We start from the raw sequence: 15,643 nt of genomic DNA, 5'->3' as shown, positions 1-15,643 counted from the left end.
AGGTAGCTCCCAGTGTGTCTGTCCTCCCTCCTCAAATGCTCAAGAGCTTCAAAGTTAAATAAACCCAAGCGTGAATCTCCGGTGAAGAGACGCTTTCTGTAAAATGAGGAAGTCTTCCCAGAACAAAGTCTGCCTTAGCTCGGACTGGCATAAATAGTTTTTCCTAGAACTGGTCTCCACTGCATATTCCATATTCTTTTCATCTTCATGGTTTTTTTTTAATTTCCAAGGAAGAGGTTTGCCACCTAAATCACAAAAGGGTTGATAACCAATTTCTGTCTTTCTGCATCAAAATCTTTAATGTCCTACAAATACAAGTCATTATTACCAAAGGACTTGCAGTATAGGTGGAAGAGGAACCGGCCCCCTGGGGATCTCAGCTCGGCCTCACTGCCTGGGTAAGGTCACCGTTAAGGAGACAGCGCCTCTCACTGCTCACAGGACTCTGTGGTGACCGCATTTTCAGAACTGAGAATTGGTGGCCGTCTGATGCATGATCTGGCGAAGGGCCAGTGTTATCTTCTGTCTCAGAAACTGAGATTGTCCCAGAAAACCGAATGCCATAAGGCTGTGCACAGGATGGCTTTATAAAGCCACTCGCCGCTGCACTCAGCCCAGCGCCCGCCCAGGGACGCCAGAGTCATCTGGGCCTCGGTGTTCTCCCCAGCCTCTGCCCTGGACACGCGGTGTTTACGGCACTGATTAGAGCAGACACCCAAGCAGCCCTTCAATCTGCCCTGTCCACAATTTTCATTTCCCCTTTCCCCCCACCAAACCAGTTTCCCCTTTTAAAAAGAGATATGGGCGCCTGGGTGGTTTGGTCGGTTAAGCATCAGTTTCGGCTCAGGTCATGATCTCGAGGTTTGTGAGTTCAAGCCCTGCATCGGGCTCTGTGCTGACAGCTCGGAGCCTGGAGCCTGCTTCCGATTCTGTGTCTCCCTCTCTCTCTCCCCCCTTCTCTGCTTGCGCTCTGTCTCTGTCTCTCAAAAATGAATAAACATTTAAAAATTAAAAAAAAAGATATATCAGCAGTAAATGAACATAACTTTGTCTACTGATTCCAGGAAGGCGGGGTTATTGCTCTGTGGCAAACTGGCTCTTTCCAGATTAAAAAGTAATTATTCTAAAAGAAGCTCTTATGGTTAAAATTAAACCACAGCCCCAAAACCATTAGAACCTGGACTCTGGACAAATGCCAAAGAGGACAGTTGCGGGCATCTTCCCGGGAAGACAGGAAAGAGACCCACTAGAAGGAGGAGATCTCCAACAAGTGGTTCTATTAAAAAAACTAAGTAAAACGTTGGAGCGTGTTCAACCACCCTACTCCAGTTAGAAGGCCCTTTTTAACAACATTAGGAAAGCGAAACTAGCTGTGGGTGGAGTGGAAACGCCGCCAGGTCACCTTGCCTAAAGAAACCGGCGACTGCGCCTACATGACAGACGTGCAGCGTTGGCACTGCCCTGCCGGACCACGTGGCTGTGAGGACCACGCTAGCAGTTTCTGTGGCTCCCGCCCAGGGGGCTGTACCTACGTCTCCGTGATCCCTGGCTCGTCGTTCGGGGTAACTCGCGTTACTAGCCCTGGTTTGTTATTCCATAGCGTGATTAAGAAACAATCATCTAGGAAAACACAGACGCACACATCAGTGTGCAAGAAAAGGCCTGGGGGCACTGAGAGCTTGCTGGGTCAGGAGTCTGGGGGCGGGGCTGGGGGGGGCACAGTGGGCCTGAAGGGCAGGACCCAGGCGCTCAGGTGAGGTGACTCCAAGGCCGGCTTCGCAGCGCCCTCTCCTGGGAGGCCGGGAGCACACCAAGTGGGCTGGGTGGATGCAGACCAACCCAACAGGTCTTACGCCCAATCAGGTGCATCACTGACCCCTATTGGGCAAAATGCTTTTCAACTCCACCAGACAGAGGGCTGAAGCGAAATAAAATCACCACCAGGTGGCCCGAGGCAAGGCACAACCTTCTGTGCCTCAGCTTCCACATCTATACAATGGGAGCAATGGTAACCACATTTGTCGCTGCATGTGTCGACAAACGGATAGCAGGAGGAAATTAATAAGGTTCCACTGCTCTTTTTTTTTTAATTTTTTTTAATGTTTTATTTATTTTTGATACAGAGAGAGATAGAGCATGAGAGGGGAAGGGGCAGAGAGAGAAGGACACAGAACCAGGCTCCAGGATCTGAGCTAGGTATCAGCACAGAGCCTGACGCGGGGCTCGAACCTGCCAACGTGAGATCTGACCTGAGCCCAAGCCGGAGGCTTAACCGACTGAGCCACCCAGGCGCCCCGAGGTTCCACTGCTCTTACCTTAGCCTCCCTTCCCACTCTCTGCCCTAACGTAATCCAGGTCGCTTCCTGGAGGTGAGCTTGCTTTCCAACGCCTCTGAACTAAGAACACAATCATAAGAACTATATAGTCTTGCTAGCCTGAGCTTTAATAGCTAGTAGCTACTAAAAGTCTCACTTCTAGTAGCTCTTACAACTCCACAAATGTTTTCAACAAAATTTTCAAAGCATTTTTTTCTTATAAGCATTTATCTAATTCAAATCAATTTCCTGATAATTATATGTTCAGCACGTAAACCCCCATAGATTACGAGTCCCCTAAATGAAGACTTATGTGTCCTTTGTCCCTGCTGCATCCCTGAGGATGATGAAAACGTCTGAAAGTAGACAGAAATGTGGTTGCCCCGGGCGCCTGGGTGGCTCTGTCGGTTAAGCTTCCGACTTGATTTCCACTCAGGTGATGATCTCACGGTTCGTGAGTTCGAGCCCCACATCAGGCGCTGAGCTGCCAGTGCGAAGCCTGCTTGAAATTCTCTCTCTCTCTCTCTCTCTCTCTCTTTCTTTCTCTCAAAAGAGAAAAAAAAACGGTGGTTGCACCACAGAATGAATGGACTGAATGCCACTGGACTGTGTACTTTAAAATGGATCATTACATGTTAGGTGAATTTCACCATGATAATAAAAAAATGAAAGGGCAGAACTGTCATATAATAATTATAATCCCAACGATTTAGACACTCTACAAAATCTTGATAAAGTCAACACAAAGAAAATAGCTTTTTACACAGTGTCAGATGGTTGACATAAATATTTCCATAAATGATTTTCTCTATTCCCCCAACAAGCCCGTGAACTTGCTGATGAGGAAATGGTGGAGATCAGGAGTTGGGCTGGTGACTTCCAATTTCTCCGAAAGGCCCGGCCTCTCGCCACTTAGAGTGTCCCGCCCCCCACTCCCTGGGAAGGACTCCTCCCTCACCTCCTTCTGGGCTTTGCTTCAAGAGTCACCTCTGGCTCGGTTGGTTCAGTGTCCGACTTCAGCTCAGGTCATGATCTCACAGTCTGTGGGTTCAAGCCCCATGTCAGGCTCTGTGGTGACAGCTCAGAGCCTGGAGCCTGCTTCAGAATTTGTGTCTTCCTCTCTCTCTGCCCCTCCCCTGCTCGCTCTTTGTCTCTGTCTCTCAAAATAAAATAATAAAAACATAAAAAAACTAAAAAAAAGTCACCTCATCAGAAAGGCCTTTCTAGACACTCTGTCTAAAAGAGCAGCCCACCCCCCCAACTCCTGCCTCGGGTCATTCTCTCTCCCCTACCCTGCTTGGTTTTGCTCCAAAATTCTTAGCTCCGAGTATATCTTGACACAGTTTTTCTGTCACCTTCTGTGACATCGCAAGCTCCCAGTGACATATTTGTCAGTTTCGTCCTCTCTTATAATCCTGACATCCCGCACAGTGCCTGACAAATAACATGTTTGTTAAATGAATGAATAAGTAGAATTTTACCACGCACCTGGCTGATAATCGGGGAGCCCAGGCCTTTTAGGCCACACCACAAAAATGAAATTACAATGCGGCTGAGATAAAATACCAGTTGTTCGAGTCCTGTGAAAAGTGCCACCTTGTTCACAAATGAGTCCCTGCGCGCGCTCCTCTCTTGTCCCCAGGAGCAGGGGACCTGTCTGTTGTATCCCTGGCTGTCAGCACGATGCTGAGTACCTAGTACTGGGCGCTCATCTATATGATATCAGTAAGAAAGAACGGATTCTGAGTGGTAGTGACAAGAACTGGCCGTAACACACACCCGGCCCGCCCTGGGCGTGCACATAGGGGCAGGGAGCCTCTGAGGAGGGAGGAGAGGGGGAAGGAGAGTGTTCTGGGCTGGCGCCAGAGTCCAAGGTCCAGCAGTGTGGCCTCCGGAGCTGGGAGTAATCTGTGTAGAAAAGGCTCCCGAGACCGGATTGATCTGCAACACGAACCTTGGGTGCTTACGTCCAGCTCCCTGGGGAAAGCTTGCCGGGGGGCCTCCTGAGAGTTGGGTCTGTGTGGTCTGATGGGACAGATGGCCCTTTTGAGATGGACAGTGAACCTTTGAGACCCGGGGGCCCTCCCAGAATGGGGCTCAGTGGCCTGAGAAAGTCGTGCCCAGCGGCAGCGGCTGCTTTCCTCCAGTTCCTGAGGCCGGTGGCGCGAGGGGAAGCTGTCTGGCGTCACTACCAACAACACGGATTAGGAGTCAGACCCCGCAGCTCTGCCGTCAGCTCCAGTTCTCGCCGGCTCCCGCATCTCTAAGTGCAGTTGGCGAATTGCAGACAAACACACAAGCATAAAATCCACCACGTGGCCGAGCTGACCACTGCTGTGGGGAGGATGGCATCTCAGGTGTAACAAAATACTCAGTACGGAAAAACGCGTGCCGCTCTGTGCCCCACATCTTAATGGTACAGAAACATGTTTTCAAATCTTTAATAAAAATTTAAAAAACATAAAAATGTTAAAATATTTTGAAATCGAACTTCTGCAGAGAATTCCAAGCTACTGAGTGTGAGCTACGGCCCACCCACGCCTCACGCACTTGCATACATGCACACGTATTTTCCCCAAAGGTTTCCTTGTAATACGTCCAAAGTACCAGTTCAAAATTCAAGCAAATTATTAAGTACTGAACAAATTAGACAGAAAAAAGTCACAGCACGATTTGTACAGTGGCCGTTACATCCGCCACTTTCCCCGGCACGGCTGTGATTTCCCTTGCCTGGGCTTCAGGGACGGTGACCGTCCACCTTTGTCCCGCACTGCCTGAACGTGGCCCTCCTCCTGTGGGCATTCATGTGTGGGTGGGTAATGATTTTTTCTCAATCCCACAGCACGAAGGGAGAAAACAAAGTAAAACGTGCTGTTGTTCTTATCTGATATTCCCTAAAGTTCAGAAGGAGTATTTAACCATCAGTGGGGGCCTGCGCTTGACATGGGATTCAATGCACCAAACCAGCCGAGCCTCAAACTGGCCCAGCTCGTGGCCGAGGGATGCGAACTCAGGCACCCGTGGAGGTGGGCCGGGACCCCAGGCTGGTGAGCTCCGGCCAAGGGGGAGCACAGGTCCCAGCTGAAGGAAACAGAATAGGCAGGAAGGATTGCTCTACAGGCCCAAAATGGCCAGATCTTCTCACTTTTCAAGACAGTGAAGGCCGGGGAGCCTGGTGGCTCGGTCAGTTGAACGGCCGTCTCTTGATTTTGGCTCAGGATGTGATCCCAGGATTGTAGGACTGAGCTCTGCGCCGGGCTCGACGCTGAGCATGGCGTCTGCTTAAGATTCTCTCTCTCTCTCTCTCTCTCTCTCTGTTCCTCTCCCCCACTTGCACTCTCTCTCTAAAAAACAAAGATGTTGGGGTGCCTGGGTGGCTCAGTCGGTTAAGCATCTGATTGGCTTAGGTCATGATCTCACAGTCTGTGGGTTCAAGCCCCCCATGGGGCTCTGTGCTGACAGCTAGCTCAGAGCCTGGAAACTGCTTCGGATTCTGTCTGTCTCTCTCTCTCTGCCCCTCCCCTGCTCACTCTCTCTCTCTCTCTCTCAAAATAAAATAAAGACATAAAAAAATTTTAATTAAATACAAAGATGTTTAATTAATAATAATAATAATAATCCAGCAGACTTTAATGTGACTCTCTAGATTTTTTTAATGTTAGCAATCAGTTCTAAAAGTATTTTTAAAAATATTCTATAAGACAACACGGCTATGGCCCGATGTGGCGCCCGGCGGCCTGCCTGTGAGCTCGGGGCGGGCGGGGGAGGGCAGGAGGTGGTTCCAGTGGGTTCTAGGCCCTAACCTGCCACTTGCTTAATTGCTTCCTAAAGTGGCCACTTCCCTTCCCAATTGCTTGGTGCCGAAATTCAGTCCGCTGCTGAAGCTACTGTGTAGTGGCCAAGGGTGCTGATTCTCTTGGGTTCAAATCCTAACTACTACCACACTGTACCTGCCTTGTCGCTTTGGTTGAACACTCCAGGCTCCAACTTCCTCTCCTTAAAATGCAGATAGTAATACAATCCCTCTAACCGGGGTTTTATGGCCTGAAACGAGGCGCTGCACGCAAAGCGCCTAACTCCAGAGGGAGCCCTGGATGACGTCGTCAGCTGTTGCCGCCCATAAGCTCGGGCGTAAGCTTCCTCCTCACCGTCCATCCGCGATTAGTTAGCAATCCTGTTCATCAGGAACCCTCTCCAATCTGTCCTCCAGGTTTTGTTCCCACTTTCTCTTAGTTCATAGCCTCGACCTCTCTACCTTGAACTGCTCATTCTTTATATATATATATATCTTTTTTAAGGTTTATTTATTTGTGAGAGAGACACAGAGCACGAGCAAGAGGAGGGCAGACAGAGGGAGACCTAGAATCTGAAGCAGGCTCCAGGCTCTGAGCTGTCAGCACAGAGCCCGACATGGGGCTTGAACCCACAAACCACAAGATAATGACCTGAGCTAAGCTGGATGCTCAACCAACCGAGCCAGCCAGGCGCCCCTTCAACTGTTCATTCTAACGTTCTAATTACCATACCTCCGCTTTACTGGCACCGGCTCAGTGCTCCACTCTGACCCACCCTCATGCTGCGCCCTATTGATTCTGTCTCTCAGCTTAGTAAAGTATGTAAGGCGAAGACCTCATGGTGTCATTCTCCCTGCCGCCTACAGAGCGAAGGCTACCTTCCTCGATCCTGCATTCAAGGCTGTCCCCAGGCTCTCCTAAGCTCACATCCCGCCAGTCTCTGTAATCCTCTCTGCTCCCGCTGACCCAACGACTGCTCCTCCCCGCTCCTGGCTGAGCCACGCAGTTCCCAGTCATTGTCAGCAGTCGTCTTCCTGCTGCTAAGATGAGTGATTGTCCTCTCCCCACCCAGTGTGGACCCCTTCTCCCCCTTCTAAGTCCAAGCCCAAGTGGTCACCTCTGCGAGGAAGGCTTCTCTGATTGCCTCCCACCCCCAACCAGCCGCATGACCGGTTCCACCACACTGACTACCTAGTGCCCTCCCAGCCCACCTCCCAATGCATGGACATGAGCCTCAACAATGCCTCAAGGAGAGAGAGGAGGCCGAGGGCAAGAACCTGGTCCTTCAAGTTTGTTGCATTCCCAGCCGGCACACAGTAAGTGGTCAGTGTTTGCTGAATGAATTAATGGGACCGGCAAAGCGGGCATGTAAACAGAAGCCAAACAAAAATGTCATTTTTAACACATTCTGTTGCAAGAAACAGGATCTTTGGGAAATATGCAAAGAAAGAACAGGATAATGGAGATATATGAAATCACTCAAGAGTCTTAACGCCTTCAAATGTGTGCACTTTGGTTAAGTTGAAAGGAAATGACATCTGTAAAATTCTAGCTACCTAGATGATTGAACGCATCGGCACTTATAAGATGGCCGCCATTTGTCGTGGCGTCTCGATCCTCACTTTTTCCTTCCGTGGCCTGGGTGGAATGCATCCGGTGTCCCAGGGGAAACTGTAATCCATCCAGAGAGCAAGTCTGGTTATTTGCTTCACTTACGTACTGTGCAGTGCAGTCGGAGAGACCCACACAACGGTCTTGACCTCGTGCCTGTGGAGGCCTCCTTTGAGAGAGGCCCCAGCTTCTCGGTGCTCAGAGAACGGCCAGTGGAGGCTGGGAGCAGCTGATCTCGGGAAGGCAGAGATCTGGGAAAGAAAATAAACGTGATTGCTTTTTGGCATTTGTGTTCTTCAACACTTGCCACTGAACCGCTCCTTCAACAAGCCTCACTGAGCAGAGAGAGCGGCTGTGGCCCGGAGGCCTTGTCCTGCCCCCCGGGGCAGGATCGCAGGATCGCAGGATCAGGCCTCGCTCCGGCCAGCTGGGACCCCCAGCAGCCGGGCTTGTCCCGCAGGAACAGAGCGGGTAGTTCATCGGAGGGTTTCCAGTGCAGCTGTGGGGTCGGGGCCCAGCCCGGCAGTTTCTAGCTGGGGGAGTTAACACAGTAGTAGTTTCCGTCTGAGGGAGCTCGTTGTTGGAAGGATTAAATGACAGAGAGCATGTAAAGGGCTTAGCGTGATGCCTATGATGTTGCTCAGAGTATCAGAAGGATTCAGTGAATCACTTGCAGAATGTGCCCGTGACTAGGGTTGAGCCTTCTGTAGCTTATCTTCACAGTTCCGCCCACACCCAGTATCTCTATTTTATTGTCCAACTATGGGACCAGAGTTCCTAGAGAAGGAAAAGCAAGCTGTGAACGTCTGGCCAATAAATAAGCAGAAGTAACAGAGGCAAGGAGAAGAAAACAGGCCACAGGCCGCAGATCACCTGGTGGTATGCAACGGCCCAAGCACGAAAATGGAGGTGGGCTCTCAGTGGCCATGAGAGAAGGGAGAAACCAAGGGGCGTGCCTTCAGACTGCTGAGGGGAAATTCTATACCTAGACAAAGCCCAAGCCTGGAATAGAGATATTTTCAGGTATTTGAGGCCTCAAAATATGTGACTTGTTCTAAGGAACAGGGTACACTATTCTAGCGATTTCTCATTAGATGCTAAATAGTATTGACACAGGTAAAGTCACTGAATGTGACTTTAATTCATATCACAAACACATGCTGAGTGCCTCCTGTGTGTTGGGTAGACAGCAGACTAGAGCAGGGAACCCAAAAGGCACACATTGATTCCCTCATGAGGCTTACATTCTAGAGGGGAGAGATGATAATAAAAAATGCCACGAGGAAAAGTCTGAGTCAGAAGGTGATAAGTGCTGCGGAGAAAGAAACCAGGACCTATGACCTCAACTTCCAGTACATGAGAACTACGGTGGAAATAAGGATGAACTAAATGACACCATCTGGACGCAGCCAGATAAACCCAGGAGGCGAGACATCTGTAAGAAAACAGACTCAAATTCCTCGAAAAGTCAAAGCTGTTAAAAACAAAATTAGAGGAGATTAATGTAGATTAAAATGAGTTAACAAACACATTCAACATATTAGCCCTGAACAGATACTGGGTCAGGGAAAAAGGTTATAAAAGATCTTTTGGGAACAAGGGAGGAAATTTTATTTCATTATTTTGTTTAATTATTTTATTTTCAAGGAAGGAAATTTAAATATAGATTGAATGTTAAATGATATTAGGGAATTATTCTTAATTTTTAATTTATTAAATTTAAAATGTTCTCATTTACTTAGGAATAGTGGATATGGAAGAGAATGTCTTTTTTATTCGTTTTTAAATGTCTATTTAGTTTTGAGAGAGAGGCACACAGAGTGTGAGCGGGAGAGTCAGAGAGAGAGGGAGACACAAAATCTGAATTAGGCTCCAGGCTCTGAGCTGTCAGCACAGAGCCCAACACAGGGCTCAAACTCACAAACTGTGAGATCAGACCTGAGCTGAGGTGGGATGCCTAACTGACTGAGCCACCCAGGTACCCCATAGGAGAATGTCTTTTTAAAAATTTTTTTAAGTTTACTTATTTATCTTGAGAGAGAGAGAAAGCGAGTTAAGTCGAGAAGGGGCAAAGAGAGGAGGAGAGAATCCCAAGCATGCCCTGCACTGTCAGTGAACAGCACAATATCAGGCTCAAACTCACAAACCATGAGATCATGACCTGAGCTGAAATCAAGAATCAGATGTTTAACTGACTGAGCCACCCAGGCGCCTCTGGAGGAGAATGCCTTAATTCTTAGATCTGTGAAGTACTGCCGACACAAGGCAAACTACTACCAACTGTTGCATTTAGGCAAAGAATAGTTAGTTGCGCTAACCTTTCAACTTTTCTGCATATTTTAAAAGGTCCAATATAAAAAGCTGGATGAAAAGGGGGAAGATTAGAAAAAGCGTAAACAACTTTTTGGAGGAATTCTGCCGTGAAGGGAATGTACTAGCTTCCTAGAGCTGCTGTAAAAAAATTGCCGCAAACTGCATGGATTAAAAGAAGAGAAATTTGTTCTCTCTGGAGAACAGAGTTCTGGAGGCCGAAAGTCCAAAATCAAGGCATCGGCAAAGGCCACGCTCCCTCCAGAGGCTCTGAGGAAGAATCGTTCTTTGCCCTTCCAACTTCCAGGGGCTCCTGACGCTCTTGGACTTGTGACCAAACCATCCCTCCTCCGCCTTTGGGGTCATGTGGCCTCCGCCTCTTCTCTGCGTCTGATCCCCTTTGTCTCTTGCTTATAAGGACACTTGTGATGGCATTTAGGGCTCCCCTAGATGATCCAGAATAAGCCCTTCCTTTCAGGGTCTTTAACTTAATCCCATCTGTGCCATATCAACTAATCTCCACTCTTCTGTCCTATGAGCCAATATGCACAGCTTCCTGGGACGGGGAAGTGAGTAGATCTTTAGGGGGCCATGTTTGTGCCTACCACAGGGAGCAAGAAAAATTGGGGGGGGGCAATAGCCAGAGGGAATATGTGGTCAAGAGAGGTTTTGTGTTTTTTTTTAAGATAATAGTCTTATTTTTAGATGAGTTTTTTTAACGAGAGCAACTATACCATGTTTATAATAACCGATTTAGTACTTTGCCGTAAGCTGAGGTTTATTTGTTCAGTGTGTTAGTCACTTTGACCCAGGAAAATTCGTAAAGGAAAAAGTTACCTTCAAGATGAAAATCAGGGCCACCCTTGAGAATTCAATTAAGAATAATCAAAATGTACTGGAGGAGACTTTTTGTCAAACGCAGCGGATTGAACACAGACACATTTAACTCCAAACCCCACCGAGATGAAAATAAAGGGATAAATACAGTTTAAAACCATAAAGAATGAAGACCATCAATTAACAAGCCGTCTCTGTGCACACAGAATTAAGATCAAACATTTGAAGAAAACCTCCAACACACACACACACACACACACACACACACCAGAAAAGGGTGGTGGGGGAAGAAGAATTCAAAGGAAACAATAAGAAAAGCAGAACAGTTAGAAACAGGAAAAGTCTTCCTTGGAGAGCTAAGAGAACATGTACACGAAACAAAACCAGAAATGCTATATATAAAAAAAGAAACAATCAATGGACAAGAGAATTGAAATAAAAAAAAAACCCTCGAAAGAAAGGATAAGAAGATAAAGTTAATGACACTGTCCAGAGAGTAGAATAAAAGAGGGACAAAAGTAGAAAAAAAGATAAGAGCCCTAACTGGGCTCCAATGTCCTATAGTAAAACCACAGGAAACGAGACGAGAGGACAGGGGACCCGTCACGAGGGGTAGAAAACAGGTAATTTACAGAGGGAAGAAAAACAGGTCATATTAGATAGAATAAATGTTATTTAAAAGAACAAAACTGCAGTTATGAACAGTGACTCGGATGCCCTCCCTTCCTTTCTCATCTCGTATTTACACCTTCTGGGTCAATAATGTTCTGTTTGATTCTAAGGAACCAATACGGTCTTGGTTCTAATTTCTCCTCTTTGACTTGCAATAAAGCAATCAAATATGAGAGAAGAATCAATAGATTTAGGCAAATACGGTATCACAAAGTTTACCTCCCATGGTCCCTGTCTCTGGAAGCTATTAGATGATGAGGTTGGCCAAAATGAGGCTTTAAAACAAGAAAGAGAGAGAAGATCTAAGACCCAGGCAGGAGGAGATCCAACACAGAAGAACAGAGAGAAGTGTTAAGAAGCCCAGGAAGGCAGCTGTGGAGCAAGCCTGGCACAGGGCCACTCTACATCCGACCCAGAGGACAAGGGACTCAAAGAAGGAAATTGCCTGGGGGAAAATGAAATTAATACATTATTAGGTTTGACTATATGAAGAAAAATGTGGCATGAGCTTTACAGATCATTCGGAGATTTCGCAGAAAATTAGCAGAGGGTATGTAAAAAAACTTAACAATTTAGGGGCACCTGAGTGGTTCAGTCGGGTAAGTGTCCAACTTTGGCTCTGGTTATGAACTTACAGTTCATTAGTTCAAGCCTCACGTCAGGCTTCTGGCTCTGTGCTTCAGATTCTGTGTCTCCCTCTCTCTCTCTGCCACTCCTCCACTCGCAATCTGTTTCTCTTGCTCGCTCTCTCTCTCTCAAAAGAAATAAACATTTAAAAAAATTTAAAGGGTGCCTGGATGGCTTGGTTGGTTGACTGACTTTGGCTCAGGTCATGATCTCATGATTCGTGGGTTCAAGCCCTGTGTCGGACTCTGTGCTGACAGCTCAGAGCCTGGAGCCTGCTTCAGATTCTGTGTCTCCCTGTCTCTCTGCCCCTCCCCCTCTCATGCTCTGTCTCTCTCTGTTTTAAAAACATTAAAAAAATTTTAATAAAATAAAACAAATAAAAACACGAGTCTATTATAAATTTGTGTCATGATATTTATGATATGGTGAAGTTTCTACTCCTCAGAAATACTACAGACTTTTAAAGTACATGGAGGTGGGGCTCCTGGGTGGCTGAGTTGGTTAAGTGTCCAACTCCTGGTTGCAGCTCAGGTCGTGATCTTGAGGTTTGTGAATTCGAGCCCCGCATCAGGCTCTGCACGGACAGCGTGGATCCTGCTTGAGATTCTGTGTCTCTCTCTCTGCACCCCCCAGCTCGTTCTCTATCTCTAAAAATATAAGTAAACTTTAAAAAAGTATATTAAAAATAAGTAAATAAGTAAATAAGTAAATAAATAAATGTACATGGGGAAAAGGGTAAAATATTTCTTTCATCCGAACTATCTGTGGCTGCTTTCTGTCATCTCTTACATGCCTATCCAAGAGACAAACAGGATCTAACAGCCTAAGTTTTAATACTGATGTCTTGATGGCACGCACTCAGGGAGTGTTCTCTCTTCCCTGGGATGAGAGTGGATGACGGATGGCATGTGCAAGTCATTAAAAAAAAAAAAACGCCCCGAAGGAGACTGACACTAGAGGAAAAGGCTACATGATTAGCTGAGCCAGTAAAAGTCAAAGATGGAGGGGCGCCTGGATGGCTCAGTCACTTGAGTGTCTGACTCTTGATTTTGGCTCAGGTCATGATCCCCGGGTTGTGGGATCAAGCCTGCTGTCTCGCAGCGCTCTAAGTGTGGAGCCTGCTGCCTGGGATTTTCTGTTTCCCTCTGGCCCTCTCCCTGCCTTACACTCACACTTTCTCAAAAAAAACACTATATATACACACGCATGATATACTGTAAATACATACACATGATACATAATGTATATACATTTGTGTATGTATACCTGCAATGTATATTTTATATATTACATGTATGTATACATATATGTGTTATATATATATATATCATATATAGGTCAAAGATGAGAACACAATATAGTTGAGACACAAATAGTTGAGGTAACTTCAAATCGAGTCGGAGCAACTCAAATCTGATGTGTGAAGGGGAGGGAAACTCATGGCAGTGGTGATCATGGTGTGGTGACTGAGACAGTGGAACCCAGCAAATATTTTGGATACTTTTGGGGGCTCGTTAGAGGCAAGAGCCGAGCTTGGGCCAGATGTCTCGGGCCCGGCAAGAGGCCTGTCCCATTAGATTGTAAAACCGGCTTACATGGGGGAGCATACAGAAAGGGTAAAAGAAATAACTTTAAAACCCAACAAACATAATCATGATGGTGGGATCGGACTTCTTACTTTTTTTCTTCCCCTCTTTATTGTCTTTACTCTTGTTTTGGTCACTTTGGAGCCCCTCGTTCTTCTGCAGGATCCTCCTTCAGGAGTTTTCTTGGCTCACTCCGGCTTACATCTCCCTGCACAGCCTCCATTATCTAGCCTTTTTCTGTAATTTTCCATTTTTCTCGCTATGCATTCTTCTGTATCTCGTCAACCAAATCACACATGAAACTAAGTCTTCCAGCCCATCCCAGATCCACTTCTCAAACACTTCCCATGAGCCTTCAGTCCCGGTTCTGCTCCAAGAAACCAACCTCCACTTTCCCTCTACCTACCAACGCACTATCAGATCTTTTCTTTCTCCTCAAAATGTTCCCATTTCCCTTTCCCTCACTCTTGTTTCTGTTGCTCCTGGCCTCTACCTTCAACTCCAGAAGCTCTTCATTCCCTTACTCTCCTCTCTCCTATTTTCTTCACGGTCAATAATGCTCTGCTTGGCTCTAATTTCTCTTTGACTTGCAATGCTTCCTCTATCTCCTTCTCTTTCTTTAGCTTCAGTCCTTTGTCTGCCTATTCACTACTACCTTCACCTATAACCTCCTTCTCTTCCACAGAAAGATTCATCAGCAATATCATTCGCTGCACCCAAGACATCCTCCTCCGTCCCCGCTTCCGAGCCCCTTCGAGCTCATCATTCCCTTGTCACTTCCTGTCTTTCAACAGGAATTTCCATCTCAGCGTTAGTAACTTCTACCACTCTTTCAATATGCTCTTCATTTATGTTCCCCATTCCGGAATCCTCCAGCTTCTCCCCACTAGTCCCCAGCTTAACTGAACTTGACTGCAGTTTATCTCCAGTGGATCTCAAATCCTCTCCGATAGTTCTCAGCTTCTCTCCCATGGATAGCTGGTTCTCTCCACTTGACCTCAGCTTCTCTCCACTTGACCTCAGCTTTTCTCCACTTGACCTCAGTTTCTCTCCACTCGACCTCAGTTTCTCTCCACTCAGCTTCTCTCTACTTGACCTCAGTTTCTCTCCACTCGACCTCAGTTTCTCTCCACTCAGCTTCTCTCTACTTGACCTCAACTTCTCTCCACTTGACCTCAGCTTCTCTCCACTTGACCTCAGTTTCCCTCCACTCACCCTCAGCTCTTCATTCTGCCCTAGTGTGTATCCCCTGGATCTCAGGTCCTTTCCACTGGTCTGCTCCCCAGTAAACTTTAACCTGTCTTTAAAACCAGACGGCCGCCTAGACCCTGCTGTCATCCCCGCACTTTCAGATTCAGCGCCTATTTTGCCTCTGATTTCTTGCTTTTCCCACATCTCCCTTGGGCTGTTTTGCCCCAAACCTGTCGAAGCCTGTAATGCACCTGCTACACTGTGGACTGGCTGCACATCCATCCTTTCCTGACTCTGGCCTGACTTCTCTTTCAAGATCCTCTTTTCTACACCTTCTAGTCTCCAGTACTCAGGGTCGGCCTTGGGGTCTGACATCCTAGGCTTTTGTGTATTTCTACTCAGAAACTCCATTCTCTTCCCGATCACAATGAGCCCGTTCCAGGGCTCCCACAGTTCTCCTCGCTGCATCTGTGCCCCTCTGCTTCCTGGCTCCGGGTAGGACCGCCGGTGACCTGGGGCCCGGCCTTCGGCCTTGAGGCGTCCCCTCACTGCTCTGTGCTCCTTATCCCGCACATCGCTCATGCCCCAGGGCGAATATTTTAACGGAACCCCTTTCTCCACAAGCATTACCCCTCACCTTAGTCCCTGGCCCTCCACCCACCCCTGCTCCCCCTTCCTTCCCGCCCAACCCCCCTCACCC

General features: G+C 47.4%; 1 protein-coding gene across 1 annotated transcript in view; it reads right to left on the bottom strand.

Moving 5' to 3' along the window:
* The window catches only part of LOC115272210, a 39,397-nt gene extending 23,827 nt beyond the window's left edge, over positions 1–15,570 (bottom strand). Inside the window, exons 1-2 of the mRNA XM_029915282.1 lie at positions 13,845–15,570; positions 7,830–7,971 (exon numbers count right to left, since the gene is read on the bottom strand). Coding sequence (XP_029771142.1) covers positions 14,515–15,570 — 1,056 coding nt within the window. The 3' untranslated portion in view covers positions 7,830–7,971; positions 13,845–14,514. The remainder of the gene's footprint in view (positions 1–7,829; positions 7,972–13,844) is intronic.
* Between the last annotated feature and the right edge of the window lie 73 nt (positions 15,571–15,643).

This window comes from Suricata suricatta, chromosome 11, assembly GCF_006229205.1.
Source record: "Suricata suricatta isolate VVHF042 chromosome 11, meerkat_22Aug2017_6uvM2_HiC, whole genome shotgun sequence".
Lineage (NCBI taxonomy): Eukaryota > Metazoa > Chordata > Mammalia > Carnivora > Herpestidae > Suricata > Suricata suricatta.
The sequence above is the reverse complement of the archived record's forward strand: the minus strand, read 5'-3'. Positions and strand labels throughout refer to the sequence as shown.